This window comes from Euleptes europaea, chromosome 3 (genome assembly GCF_029931775.1).
Source record: "Euleptes europaea isolate rEulEur1 chromosome 3, rEulEur1.hap1, whole genome shotgun sequence".
In the NCBI taxonomy this organism is placed as follows: Eukaryota; Metazoa; Chordata; class Lepidosauria; order Squamata; family Sphaerodactylidae; genus Euleptes; species Euleptes europaea.
Genome location: NC_079314.1, coordinates 46980200 through 46995748, shown reverse-complemented (window position 1 = coordinate 46995748; position 15549 = coordinate 46980200). Strand labels below are relative to the sequence as shown.

At 40.8% G+C, this 15549-nt stretch overlaps 1 protein-coding gene across 4 annotated transcripts in view; it reads left to right on the top strand.

Moving 5' to 3' along the window:
• Window positions 1–15549, top strand: part of SRPK2 (SRSF protein kinase 2) — a 97816-nt gene that overhangs the window by 64374 nt on the left and 17893 nt on the right. For all 4 annotated transcript variants that reach the window (XM_056846968.1, XM_056846970.1, XM_056846969.1 and 1 more), the window contains exons 10-12: window positions 1381–1869; window positions 10341–10441; window positions 10530–10637. In XM_056846968.1, the coding sequence (XP_056702946.1) occupies window positions 1381–1869; window positions 10341–10441; window positions 10530–10637 (698 nt within the window). The remainder of the gene's footprint in view (window positions 1–1380; window positions 1870–10340; window positions 10442–10529; window positions 10638–15549) is intronic.

Here is a 15549-nt window from a genome sequence, read left to right as displayed (position 1 = left end):
TTGTAACCATGGTTAGTAGTGGTTTTGTAAATTATGGTTTGGCTAACCACCTTTGCTTAAGAAGTAATATGGCATGCCTCTTCTGTGAAAAATGTGAGGCTTAAGCAAAAATGCAAAAAAAAAAAAAGATAAAGCACCTAAATCCCATCTTCAAGATATGTATTGGAAAATTTTACTAATACACAGCATGGGTCTTACTGTGGCATAATTCTATGCTGCCACATGTCAACTTGCTCTTATGTTCTGTTTAGATCTGGGTCATATGCAAATTGAGTTGCCTTCTTTGAAGTTTCTAACATTTGGCTTCCCTCAGTTTTATTACTGTAACCTTCATTTTAACTACAGAAACTAGCTCCTTGGTGAGTGTTTTATTCAGTAGTATGCAAGAAATTTGTATCTAGGGATTATTTATTTTTAATCTTTCTTATGTCAGTCACACTGAGTTTAATTTCTGTCTAAGCCTTAGTGGTCACAATTATCTTCCATTCCATCCATAATTTTGCCCTTTTCTGCTTTTATAGCCTTAACCAATGTTGTCCATTTTCCTTTCTTTCACTAATCATGTTTGCATTAAATATATGCCAGATTAATATTGTTCTATCCTTTCTTGCTCCGTTTTATTATGGTTCCTGTTATTTTATTATGGTAATTTGCATCTTTTAGCATGCATTCTGATGTTAAACACAAGCCAGTGATGGCTCTTTTGTGGGTTCAGTTTGAGCCCTGTATTTGTTCAGTGATCCTCTCACAAGAAGTTGCAAGCAAAAATTGGGGCTTCAGACTAAGAGTACAGTGTGTATCTTTTCTAAATCCAGAATAAATGGTGTCATTCAAAAAATCATGCGGAGTTGCTCAGTTTCCATGCTTAGCTAATATTTGAATCATTGTGGAAGTTGGAATCTTGGCTGAGACAAATGTAGGTTTAAGAAATACTTGAATAAGGGGAGTGTGTGGTACAGTGAATAGTGAATAGAAACACAGACGTAACTAAAGCGGTCCTATTACTCTTACGATGAACCACCTGCTCAGCGTGATAAGTTTTGTGCAGAACAGTCCACAATGCAGTGCAATCACTGTGGAGGCTTTCATTGCAAGAGACCACTAATGAGGAAGGATGCACTGATACAGAGCACCATACTCAATACCAGTCTGATGCCTTGATAGAGCTAAAGAAGCAACCATGTGCTTCTTTATAAACCTCAGTCCTTTGATGAACTTTGCTTGTAATAGATTATATCATTCCTTTGGTGGTGAAAAGAGTGTTAAAAATAAAGCAAACTTAAATGCTGTGTATTTATTTCAAAGAGTGTTTGTCATAGTGTTATAAGCAACAATATAAATCAGTGTGTGTATATATAAATATGTGTATTTATCGCTAAGGTGAAACGGAAGATCAGGATGAAAAGGAAGACACAGAAAAAGAAAATGCAGAAAAAGATGATGATGTTGAACAGGAACTTCTCAACTTGGAAGCTACGGATACTGCTTGGATAGAGTCCCCGAAAACAAACGGCCACATTATAAACGGTCCTTTCTTACTACAAGAACAACTTGAAGATGAAGATGAGGAAGAGGAAGAATGCCCAAATGCTGAGCAATATAATCTTGATGAGCCAAATGCAAAAAGTGATTACAGTTACAGTAGCTCCTACGAACAATTTAATGGTGACTTGCCAAATGGACGTCATAAAATCCCCGAGTCCCAGTTTTCTGAATTCTCAGCTTCAATGTTCTCTGGAGCCTTAGATTCTGTAGCTTGTGGTTCGGTAGTTTCTGAAGAGTCAACTGGAACTGGAAGAGAGGAAAGTACTCCATCCCATGATAGGAGCAGGACAGTTTCAGCATCTAGTACCGGAGATTTGCCAAAAAGTAAGCATTTTGCTTTTACTTAATATTTGTTTGATCATGTTTTCTTTAGAAAGCAGTCAGTGGGCTTAAACAATGTAAAAGTGCCTTGAGTATTCTTTGTAATCATTGCTGTTATTCTAGAAATTCCTGAACCTGGCAGATATATCGTCACTGTAAAATGAAATATAGAGTAGAAAACATGATGCTAGTGGGAACATCTGTCTGTTTTTTGTAGATGTATTGTTAAACTTTTCTCTAGACATTTTTAGAAGTGAGTTACTCTTAGTAATGTTAATTGTTTGAGGACCCAATGAACTGTGTGGCTATTTTCACGCAACTTGTGGGACTTTGGGCCAGGGCCAGTTTGATACCTGAGTGAAGCAAATGGTTGGTTGGGGTTCCAAATTGGCAGGAGCTGCCCTGCTGTTAGCCAAAGCTGGCATGAAAGGCAGCTGCTTCTTGCATCCGGTGGAGCAACACAAGTGTACACCCTCTGCTGCCAGGCTTGAGTGCCAGCTGGATGTTTCTGCACTGCACTTTGCACTCAATGGGACAGTACAGGAGAGGCAGCAAAATGCCTCGAGTTGTCTTTGCTTTCAGCTTGTGTTTCTCAAAACAGGAGCTCTCTGTTCCACATAATGAGTGATTTTTGATGCTGAAGGAGATTCCAAGCATTTTGTGACATGACCTGGGGGATTGCTGTTCAAAGCATAAAAGGAACAAGTCCAACTGCATATCACATAGCAGTAGAATAGAGCAAGAGTCCAGTAGCACCTTAAAGACTTAACAGAATTTCTGGCAGGGTATGAGCTCATACCCTGCCAGAAATTTTGTTAGTCTTTAAGATGCTACTGGACTCTTGCTCTTTTCTACTGCTATTGACAGACTAACACGGCTACCTATCGTGCATATCACATATGTTTTGTTTGCAATACAGACCATCTCCCATAATGTTATTGATTGTGAATGCACCTGGCTGCAAGTTGGAGCATTGTTTGCTTCTCTAGACAAGGTTTTACTGTTTTGTGTGTCCCCTTATACAAATGCAGCAGTATTTGGTCAGCTGTTTCTGGGTTCATTGCCATTTTACCACAGGAAGGGGCATTTTTAGGAAGGCCGTATGTGTCTTTTCTCTGTGTGTCTCATTTCCATCCTGATGTCTTGGGAAACTATCTACCTGTGTGTTCTAGACATTGGAGCCATACTAAGCCAACATTATTTCTGATATTGGAAGTGGGGTGGGAAAACAGGAAAGAGAGAGCGTTGCTCAGAAGTGCTTAGCTGTGGATAATGGGGCCCTTACTAGTGGTAAGAGACATGTGGAACCAGCAGGCTGTTTGCTAGGCCATGTAACAATCCAAATACAAGACCAAACATCTTTGAGTGAAATATCAAGCAATGAAGCACGACTGACACTCCTGGAATTCATAAAAGGATTTATGATTTTTTTTTCATGGACTGAAAGTATGAGCGGTGGTTCAGTTTCTTTTTTATTGGATTATTATTGGATGGGAACAAATAAAATTTTGTGTTTTCACCATTCCTGCAGAATCCAGTTCCCAAATGTGAAGAGAGCTGATTCTGGGCGCAGGGGAGCCCTATTTTCAGCCTTGGTGTTTGACAGCAGTGCTTTTTATGGCACAGTGTAGCCTTAGCTGTACCTGATGCTTCATGTTGGATGGTTCTAAAAATATTTAATTCCAGTTCATAATGACAAAGTAACAAAAGAATGCAAAATGGCAAGACCAGAGATGGTTTTTGAAATTGTTCCAGTGATTTTTAAAAAGCAGCCGTTTTGCCTCACACGCCTCTATCAAGCCTCTTCGTTTGTCTCCTGCTCAAGACATCTGTCTACTAATGTACCTGTAATTGACCCTGACACAGATAAATGAGCAGCATATTTCTGAACTCCCAAGCCTCCTTAATCCCAAGCACTGCTTCTAATCTGCACTTCAGCAAGAAATCCAGGTAAGCTTAGTTCTTTCCTTTCCCCCCTATGCCTCTGAACATTTTGGTTACTATTGGTTAGCATTAAACTTTCTGGAGGCCACAATCTTCTGGGTGGGGAGGCAATTTAATTGGGAATAAGAGATGCTGTTGCTATAATGATTGCTTGGGTAACCACCCAAACATTTCCCCAATATGTTTTGGATGAACATAGTTCTGAATACAGCCAACAGAGCAGTCTGCTGTAGTCTGAGATGAGAGGATTTTACCTGTGAGGTTTGTTAGTCATGCAAGAGAACTCTTGGGTGTACTATGCTTTGTTAAAAAAAAATAAGTGGACCAGAAAGCAATGGGAGAGGGAGGAGGAAAGGGTTTTACAGATATATCCATAACTCGATTCATTACACAGCATGCGTAACAATTTATTTTTCCTCCTGCACTTCCACAATAGGGTGTTCAAAGGATATCTGTTGTACCAGAGAAAGATCAGCCCAAAAGTAAAGCCAGCAGGAGACTAACCGGGACTTGAAGGAGTCCTCAGGACAAGCAATAAAGAAGTTTCAGCAGCAGCTGGATGAGGAATGAGACCTTATTGGCTAAACAGATGAAGAAATATGAACAGAAATGTTGGAGATCAGGAACTGGATGTAGCCAGAAAGGAGGAACACACAGTGTAGCTGACCTCTCTGTATTTAATGGCTGCTATACCCTGCTTATGTTCCTCTGGGTCCGCTTGAGGTCTGTGGCAAGGTGGCTTTCGGCAACACGCATTACAGCATTAGTTTGGTGAAAGTGAGCTTCAGGCAGCCCTACTGAAAACCTTGCTCTCATTTGGCCAATCCTGTCCACGGAAATGCAACTCATATTCTTTTGCCACCACATGGTCCTTTATAATCAGCGTCTTACAAAGGAAGTAATTGGCGATAAATATGGAAGTAGAAAAGGGTAACATGTAATTTTCAACAGTGGTGCACTTGGCTTACTAGTCAGTATCACCTGAAGGAGTGTTACCTTAAACTTGTAAACCACTGCTGCCTCAAATATTTAAAATAATAATAGTATTTGCCTTGCATTTTCCTAATTTGAGTTTTGTCAGAGCAGACTGCTGATTATTTTATGCCATTTCAGTGTCCTTACTTGGTGGTCTTTTTAAAAAAAAAAAGTTTGAAATTTGCAAAAGTTTGTCATTTGTGGTACTTGAATTCTGTGTTATTTGACAAAGCATGGGGAACTGAGTTATTGCTGAGCAAACACTGGGTAATGTTCATATTCTGGAGTGGCCCTGATTCAGTGTCAGGGGAAATGCTTTGCAGGTTGGATTTTCAATCTCCAGCATCTCTCATTAAAAGATAGCAAGTGGCAGACGTTTTGAAAGGCTTACCATGCCTGAGACCTTAACAGAGCTGCTGTCAGTCAGAGTAGACAATACTGAGGTTTGTGGACCAATGATACTTGCCGATAAGACAGCTTAATTTGGTTCCTAGGTAATTGGAATAGTCAAAGTATTCTTAAGCATTCTCAGCCGTGAGAGCTAAGTAGCATGATTAATAATTAGGCTTACAGGATACTTGATGTACAATTAGTGATTGATTCCTATTCTAAATCCTCAGGAGTTCCTGTTTTTCCAGGTGTTAAATGTTGCATGAGATAGTACCAATACCAAGTAGTTTTGGAGGTCTTAAAACTGCAGGGTATTATGAGTGCATCAGGTTTAACAATTCTATATTTAAAATATTTGTAAATAAAGCACACAATCAAAATTCTTGTTTAGCAAAAGATATAATTTATGTAATTAGCATTGTTTCAGTCTCTCAGTAGAAGGTATCAGCTTTCACTGCCAGCATAAGTCTGGTTTTTTATCTCCAAAAAGCAGTATCTTCCTAGAGGTCAATTCTTGGATAGAATCTTAAAATTGAACATATGAAATTGATTCTGTGCTTGGTGATGCAGTTGTGTAGCTATCCCTGCTAAATTTGGATTAATTTTCCTAGGTTTGGAATTAACTGGGGATTTTAGCCAAAGGTGCCTTACGAAAGAATTAGAGATGTAACATTTGCAGAAGTTTCGAAACCATGCCACCAAGCCCCCTGCACTTTTGTTTAGCAAAAAATTGAAACTTTGGAAAAACTGAAATACACGCAATGTTTATTTTTTTATCAAGCCTTATGTCAATGCCTTAAGAACATATAATGTATAATTTATAACTTGGTTCAATTTCATAAGCTGCATGGCATATTTTTAAAATGTAAGAGTGCCTTAGTTTTCCAAAAGCAAAGTTGTGAATATGCACTATACTTGGGAGAAGGAGAGATACAAATTGCTGCTCCTTTTTTTGTTTTAGCATATGTACCTTATTTTTTCCATCTGAGAGGTAAGAAAAAAATGAAATGAAAATAGAAGCCCCTCTTGTTTTGTTAAAGAAAAGGGGGAAACCCAGAAACAAAATGATGTCCTCAGAATGTGTCCAGTTTTTCCCATGGGCCTTCCCATCTTTCAGAAGAACTATTTTGTATCTCATGCTGCATGAGGAAGTAAATTTAAATGCAAAGGTGTTCTTCCATTTGATCCAGCACAAGCATGAGAAGTGCTGGAGAACATCCCTATTGTAGTATTGCATAAACACTTGTAAAAGTGTTTGCAGTATGGTGCTGACAGGTATTTTCCTTCCACTGACAGTCCGTTGGATACAGGCATATGTAGGATGAAGAGAGACAGCCTTTCTCAAGTAGAAAAAAATATTTGTTGCTGTTACCCCCCCCCCCACACACACACACACAAACACACCCTGATCATTCAGGAGAGGTGATGTGAGTGTATCTGGTAGAACTTGTACTTTCTGAGAAGTTTCTAAGGGCCTTTTGTGTCCATGGTGGTGCCCCAGCCTTGGTGGTTCTCAGTGCTAGGCTAAAACTTTAATTTTGACTCAGGCTTTTGACTGATCATTTTGCAGGGTTGCTTTACTGTTGGGGTTTAAAATTTTTATTGTTAAGGTTTTTTGTTTTATTTTTACTGTAACGGATAGGTGCCTCATGAGCCCAGAAGGGTTGAGAGTGCAGGGTATAATTCATATCCTGAGAGTGCAGGATATAAATAACCACCTGTGCCCCCCATATGTTTCAGCTGAGTTGTTGAAAATAAACATTCTGTTGTGGCTCTGGACTCTGAGTAAAAAAGATCTGGCCACTGCAGTGCATGTCCTAGTAACATTACATTGCTGCAGTGCATTCTATGTGGGGCTGCCCTTGAAAAGTGCTTGGAAACTTCAATTGGTACAGAATGCTGCAGCCTGGATGTTGACAGGAGTGAGTCATAGGGACCATATCACTCCAGTCTTGGCCCATCTGCACTGGCTCCCAATTTGTTTATGGGCCCAATTCAAGGTGCAGGTGTTGATCTTAAAAGACCTATACGGTTTAAGACCAGCATACCATCAATACTGCCCACTCCCATACAAACCTACCCAACCGCTACGATCATCTTCTGAAGCCCTGCTTCAGGTTCCCCCGCCTTCTGAGGTTAGGCAGGTGGCAGCCCAAGAGAGAGCTTTTTCAGTCATGGTGCAAAAATTAAGCAGCTCCCTCCCCAGGGTTATTATTCTGTCTATTCCATCACTGTCTTCCGTCAGCAGATGAAGACTTTTTTGTTTCGGCTGGCATTTCCTCAATAACCCTGTCTTCCTGCCCGATGTTTTAATTGCTGGTTTTGAGGTTTTACATGTGTATTTTACTTTTGGCTTCAATTTGTGTTAAGATGTACTTTATAATGTTTTGCTGTTAATTGTTGTTTGTTTGCTTATTTATTTGATTTTTACACTGCCTTTTTCTCTAATGGGGACCCAGATCAGCTCACGTTGTTCTCTTGTCCTCCATTTTATTTTCCCAACAATCTGGGAGTTGGTAGGTTAGGCAGAGTGTGTATGACTGGCCCAAGGTCACCCAGCAAGCTTCCATGATAGAGTGGGAATTCGAACCTGGGTCTCCTAGATCCTAGTCTGACACTCTAATCACTTCACTGCACTGTTAGCCACCTTGGTGGTCCTGATTGGTCAGAAAGGTAGGATATACATTTTTAAATAAATATATAAAGTCGCAAAAGATAATGCAATTAAACAAACAAACAAAAAACACCTCATGTAGAAATTCACAGGCTATCAGATGTACTGCAGATCCGTTTCACTAGTGGCAGCACTTTCCTTGGGAGTAAGGACTCTTTCTCTGATGCCAGCGGCTCATTGCCTCTTGTATTGGAGGAAGGCTTTTTCCACTAGAAAAAAGGCCTCCACTAGCTAAATGGATCTGAGGGATCCAACCCATGACTTCCCTGTCTTTTATCCTCACAGTAATTGTGCAAGGTAGGTTAAACTAAGAGACTGACTTTAAAGATCACCCTGTAATCTTTGTTGCAGTAATTTGAAACTGAATCTCTCCCTGGTCTACATTCAGGCCTATGACCACTTCACCACACTATCTGTGTACCAGTGTGTGGATATTTTTGTTGGGAATGGTTTTTTTTAGAGCTTGTTCAGATTCGGTCCAAACTTTGCTTAGAAGCTGGGTGTGCGAATTATTGCAGATAGAGTGTGGAACAGAGCCAGGTTTACCAGCCAGTCAGCAAATGAACATACAAAATAAATACTCTGCTTGATAAATTGAAGGGTAATGAAAATCAAGAAACAATTTTTACTGCTAGAAGGTAAAAGAATCTCATGTAGTAAGCTGTGCCTAGGGCAAGATTCCCCCTTCAAGCATACTGGGAGAGATCCCTGCAAGGTCAGAAACCAGGCAGGCCCACAAGGTTATTGCATGTGTAGCTCCAAACAGGAGATGAGAGAGGCGCCTGCCAGGCATAAATCTACATTTCTTTGCCCTTCCTGTCTAGCATGGGGAGAGGGTGGCAGAGGTTGAGAGATTTAGCTGGGGCTGAAAGCAGGGCATGACCTGTCCATGACCACCTCTAAATTAAGATGGTGGAGAAAGGAGACAAATACTGAATCCATAGGAAGAAAGTTGCCCGAGCTGCTGCTGTATGATGAGATGAGACATCTTGTGCGTTGGTAGGCAAACAGAACTAGAAATAATAGGGTTCTTCAGGGAATTGCATCATTTTCAGGAATTCTAATGAACCACAACTAGCTGGAAGACAAGAACTGGCAGAGAGGATGTTTCCGTAAATTGGCAAAGATTATGATTAAACATATTGGACTTAAGAAATGTTTGAATACAGAACCGGAATGTTTTTAATCAAAATCTAGCATGATCCCAATTTATTTCACTGATCATAGGAAAAGGTACTGGGCATTGTTACAGTTTGTTTCTATCAGCATTGTACATTTGAAATGTTCAGTCTGAAGACTTAATAAATTCATTACTGACATGTGGCTCTTGTCTTAATAGTAGTACCATAATCTAAAATGGATAATTTATTGCCTATCTTGTTTTTTTATTTCACGAAGTATTTGACTTGTAAATCCCTCTGGGGGTTGATATCTGTGGAGTTGCTGTACTGCCAGATAGGTAGATACAAGTTTGCTGTGGCATCGTGATCCAACACAGAAAGAGGAGAGGAAGTCATGTGATGTGTTTCAAAGGCTGGAATAAAGGAGAAAAGGAAGAAGTTGATCTTTTCCTAGGGAATAAACCAGGAACAGGAGGAGAGAACACTGAAGAGGGGGTGAAAACCAGTAATGCATATGGTGAAGCAAGAGGAATGAGTGATTCATTCTCCTATTCTGCTGGTTTTAGGGCTACACTTGTGATTAACTAAAGCAAGAAAATAATTCATAGATAGTTCACCATGAGCAAATTCTTCAGAAAACAGGGTGCTCAAGAGTCAATTTTCACACTGGGGTGATTCAGAGAAATGAAAAATGCAGAGCCTCAGTTGTGTCCTTTCAATAATTGTTTGCAAATGGTAGGTGGCAGAGCAAGATGGACCTGTCTTGTCTTATTAAGCTTGCTCCTCATGGCTGCAAAATGATTGCAAGCCACTTTATTGTCTGTCATAACTATGCATATCTATGGGACTGTGGTTTCTTCAAAAAAATTGCTGTAATTGTGTTGTGTGACTAATAGCTGATTTAAACTTAATTACATTTTCCTTTGTATGCTGTTTGTGGTTTGCTTTGTAGGCTTAATGGGGAGGGGGGAGGGTAAGGAAAGAAGCTTTCAAACTGATGGCCAAAACCTGCATTGACAGAAGAAAATATGCAGGACAGGTTTTTGGTTTGGCAAATTTAACAGATGGTAAACCATTTTAAGGCTTCTATTTACTATTACACTAGGTAGCATTTTGGGTTACTGACCGATATAAGTATGGGGATACATGCTCTGAAATGTCCTTTGTTACTGATATCACAATCTGAGGTTTTGGGAGTTAGCAGGAGAGATTGATGGCAAAAGGTATAGAATTTCATGGCAGGTTGCTTCTTTGGGCATACAATTCTACAATTGCTGGAAGAAGCCTTACAATCAGGCCTTAAGGGATGTATTAAATTTGCATGCCATGGATATTAACTGTGGTACTTTCCTTCCCCCCCCTTCTAATAGCAAAGACCCGTGCTGCCGACTTACTGGTGAATCCACTAGATCCAAGGAATGCAGATAAAATTAGAGTTAAAATTGCTGACCTCGGGAATGCTTGCTGGGTGGTAAGTGTCGCCGTTCTGAAAGTCTGTCTTTCTGTTGCATCACTCAGTTCTGAGTTTGTTCTCATTACTGTTGTCCTTGCTCTTTCAGCATAAACACTTCACAGAAGACATCCAGACACGGCAGTATAGATCCATAGAGGTTTTAATAGGAGCTGGTTACAGTACACCTGCTGATATCTGGAGCACAGCCTGCATGGTGAGTACAGGATGACGGGGTTGCATTGCTTTGCCATGCAATCAAAAATATTGTGATAAATTTAGGCTTTTTTGGCCATGATAGTTGTTAAATGGGAAAATATGTGAAGCTAACACTTTTGTGGGGGGGAAGCGTTAATAACTCAAGTGATCACAGTTGTGAATTACAGACTTCTGGCATTGGCCAGAATCCAAAGAATACCTTAGATGCACCCTGCGAGATATTTTTAAAATTTAATTTTCTTTGAACAGCTGATCCCCCTCTGCACACCACAAACCGTGTTTCTCTTTTATTTTTACTTGTGCTGTGCTATAACGTATCACCTACACAGATGGTGCAATATAAATAATAATGGTTTGCTAGGCAGCATAGAGGTTGCTATTTGAGAGAATCCCACTGAAGAGCCCTGTTGGGTGTACAGAAGTAGTTGCATGTGTATTTTCTTTGTGACTGAATACAGTAATTGTATTATGTGAAAGCTTCCGAAGGGCTAGCTGTGCGGAATTTTTGCCACTGGACTTCTGTTTTATTTTGAACTTTGGCAGCCAAAGCAACAGAGTTTTGTGACACCTTAAAGAGTAACAACATGTATTATCACATACGATATTCGTTGTATGCAAGGGAAAGAGGCCCTTGAGATATTCCACTGGGACTTTAACAATGTCCAGCCAACTACAAACCTGAGCCTGGACTAGCAGGTTTACTCCCTGGACACCAGTGTACAACTATGTGATGGACATATAAATATTATTGTATACCAGAAACCAACTGACTGCTACACTTATTTCCCAGCTGCCATGCAGAATGCATCATACAGTCCATTGTCTGTAATCAAGCCCTATGCAACTGCATTCCTAGTTGGAGCTAGATTGAAGAACCAGAAAGTCTTCAGGTGCATGCTGTATGCAGTGGAAGAAAGGAGTGTGCTAGAATGACTGTTAATCAGTTGTATAGTGCCACTGACTTGGAATTTGCCAGAAAAGTATCAAGAGGAGACTGCAGCATGAATCTTCTGAGTTGGAAATATGTGCATATTTGACACTGTCAGATTAGCCTCTGTAGGGCCCAAGAGAGGCTAGCTCACTACAGAAAGTAATTCTCCCCCCCCACACACACACACAGGTTATGTACACTATTCACTTTTACTTTGCCCACTCATCAGCGGTCAAGAGTGGTCCAGACACTCTCTGGTTGGGTTGTTTTTACTCTTTTAACTGGATCTTGTTTATATCTGTGTTTTGCAAAGCCTAACTTTGTAGAAACCTCCCCTGTTGTCCTCTTGTTTGTACCCATGTGTATATATTTCTACTCACTGAGTATAATGTTTCATGCTTCTTAGGCTGTGGCTCATGCATGCTTATTCCACAAAATATTCTCTTTAAGACACCAACAATATTCTGTTACGTGCAAGCATTTATTTACAAAAACAGCAACATGCTGTTTTTATGGATGCCCTTGGGATTGCAGAGTGTCTTCTAACAAGTGTAGCAATACAGCTGAAAGTATTAAAAGTGGGTTATAGGTTTCTCAGAAAACAGTGTTCAGTGAGCGCACCAGCTGTGAGTTATGATGCACCTGTGCAAGCGGTTGGTTTATTTTTTAGAGTCACTGTTGAATTTGTGCTTCATGTGCCACTATTATTTTGGAGTTTCTCTAGATGTGTACTGAAGGTGTGAAAGCTGCCTAGCCTGTTGCAGCACAAAATGTGTGTGAGCACTCATTCCATGACATTCAGTTAGGCTGTTAGGATTACACATGCTCCTTGTTCTTCAGTTTCAGATCCTCTTCCGGTTTCAGAAATACATTCTCCACCCCCAATCCCAAGGAAGATGAGGGCTTACCATGAAAGCCCCTTAACTGAGGGGTTTCTTCAGAGCTGCTAAAGAGCAGTATTGCTCAGCTAAAGAGCAGTGTTGCTCAGCCCTCAAAATTTTCTGCTGAAATGCAGAATTGCTCTTGAGCCTGCTGAGCTATAAGCAAACCCTTCTTTGTATGGCACATTTCAGATCTGCGCAGCATACCACAAATCCCTTGTTAATGGTCATGATGCTAGTTAAAATGCTCAGATGGCGGAAGATAGATGGCAGACATTCATTAGCCTCTTCCATTTTGTCTCTTAACCTCCAAGAAGCAGCAAATGTAGATTGAAAGTGGGCTGGACCTCCATGGACAGGACCTGCTTGATGGCGAAGGACACAGGATAGGGCTTGTCATGATGTTGTCAGACCACAAGCACACGCGAGGCACGAGGGCCTCCTGTCTGTTCAGTGGCTGTTTTAGCCACCCTCATCTGAAACCAGCATTCTGAGAGGGAGGAAAAGCAGCAACGGTTGTCACAGCAAGAACAGATCTGTGGCTGATGGTGTCAGAAGCTATGCTGCCATTGAATGGATCCCTATTATTTTATCAAGTTGTGTTTTGCTCAGTAGAGAGAGGGAGCAAGAAGTGTGCTGTAGGGGTAAAGGATTGAGCCAGTGTGGCAAGGTATATCATTACACCAGCTGGAAAGCTGTGATGTACAGCAATCTGCCTTGGCTGCTATTAGATTGGCCAGTGCCACTGCTGGGAATGAGAAGGAGAACTGTGATTCCGTTGCTTAACTTTGTTCAGGCTCCTTGGATCAGAGCCAGGGCAAGTAATTCTAGCAATCACTGCCCCCAATGTCAAGCTCTTATTGTTGCATTGTGCATTCATTAGCCATTTGGGATGCAACACAGTCGGTCACAAGACAAATGGACTGAAAAAGAGAAATGTTTTTTTAGTACATTTTTAATCCATGGCTCTGCCTTAGCACCCAAATAAATTTTTTTTTTGGGGGGGAGAGGGATTGAATGATTATGCAAGAAAAGTTGCATATCTACCAGATACCTAGGTGTTTTTTTTAAAAAGGATTATTTAAACCAAAACACAATTGAGACTTGCAGTACTAGAAAAGAGATTAAGAACTGCCCTTCATGTCATTCTGCTGATGAGAGAAGCGTTCTTGTGGGATGACAGTCATCTTGTAGGATGACTAGTTGGCCACTGTGTGAACAGACTTGATGGGCCTTGGTCTGATCCAGTAGGGCCTTTCTTATGTTCTTATGACAGGACAAAGAGGGCCTGCTACTGAAGAGTGAATTTATGTGTCTTGGGTGCTGCTTTGTCAGAGATACTGTGCATTGCCATCTCTCTAGAGTAAAGGAAGAGAGAGCACACATGTCTCCAAGGTTGTTTTGCTGGTGCTGTCACCACTCAGGTGCGTGGCAGCAGGGAGGACCAGGAGGTTGCTGCAATTCCTCCGTCAGTGCAGTAATTAGCATGTGGAAAACATCTTGATCAATAAGTTAAAAGCAACTTTGGGAGGTTTTTAAATCATGAATAAAATTAACAAAGAGCGAATCTAACCAATTAAAATGATATTGTATATTAATACAGATCATCCTAAGTATTTAAAGTGCATTAAATGTTCCATCTTCTCTCTTCCCAAAGAGCTCTTAGGCATTTGAGATTGAGAAGGCTATAAATTTCTGACAGGGAAATCACATAGTTTGCACAGTTATAATTCCTGTTTTGTCCTATGGGAGAAATTGCCAGATAAATGTGTTTGACACTGCCTGAAAGCCTGCTGTACTGCTGTAGGAGTATGCAACACCCCAATTAAGTCAGTAAAAAAAAGTTTGATTTGAAAATGGTTCCAGTGTGACATTGTGTCTGTCCCTGGTTGCCATAGTGAGTCCTCATCAGGAAAAGAGTGGCTGTTCTGACTGGTTTACTCCATCCTACCACAGTCCTGCACAGATGTTTCTTCCCATGCCTCAAGGCAATTATTTCCTGAGCTCTTGTTCTCGCTGTTCCCAGAGGCTTGGCTTAACTGCCACCTCTGTTTTTCTCCCTTATGATTAGGAAAAACAATCCTATCCCTTTCACCTTCTACTTTATGTAGGCTAACCCCTCCTGCCATAAGGAGAAGCCCATGAGCCTCAGTCAGTGTAAGCCAGCTGTGGAGTTTCATTCCTGAAGACCCCTCTGTGCCCAACTGGAGCTGTAGCAGCTGCTTCTGTTTCCCGGGAGCCTCTTCTTGCCGCTCAGCAGAAACTGGTGAACTCCTACTCTTCTGGCCGCCTCCCAGGGGGCAGGTCTGGCAGGGTCAGTCATTGATTCAGCCAGTGGGTGGTGTAACTCCAGGTGTGACCATGCCACAATCAGATCAGCATCAAAAATTAAACTTTCCTTCCTGTACAGAAATGCAGATCCAACTCAGGAACTCCTGGGGTCAGTAGTAGTCTGCATTCTGATTTTTTCAAGATGACCCCCAGTTCAGTTTGCAAGCCATAGGGGACCATTTAGATATAGTCATTGGTGGTGTAGGAGTGCTTTGGGGAGGCATTTGAGGGTTTTTGGGACCACCTTATAAAGTGACACCAGATTGCAGGATGTTTGCAAAAGGGAGAGAACTGAGAAATTGCCATTTGGGCACCAGGTCTGATCAAGTATTGTTGCGATGGATGGAAACCATCTTCCATGAGATGTACTTGGGCCATTTAAGGAATTTTAATAGCAGTTAACATCTTAACTTCTCAGGCCAGTTCAGTTTGCAAGAACTGAAACTTAATTTAGTGTGCTGTTCCATACGTTCAGTAACTGGTTGATGGAGTGATTAACGGAAGGGATTGTTTCAGCCAACTAGGTCCACCCCATATAGCCTTACAAGTAAAAAAAAAAAAAAGCTTTGAAGCTTCATGCTGTTTAAAGTTAACTGCTATGTGAGGAATATAAAGTTACACCAATCTTTTTCATGTATTTAATTAATTCTCAATGTCACTTGTAGTAAAAACAAAATCTATACAGACCAAAAATGGCATGTTATAACAGGCAGAATTCTACATAGTGTTTAGGATCAGTATGATTCCATAATCCTGGATGTAGACTG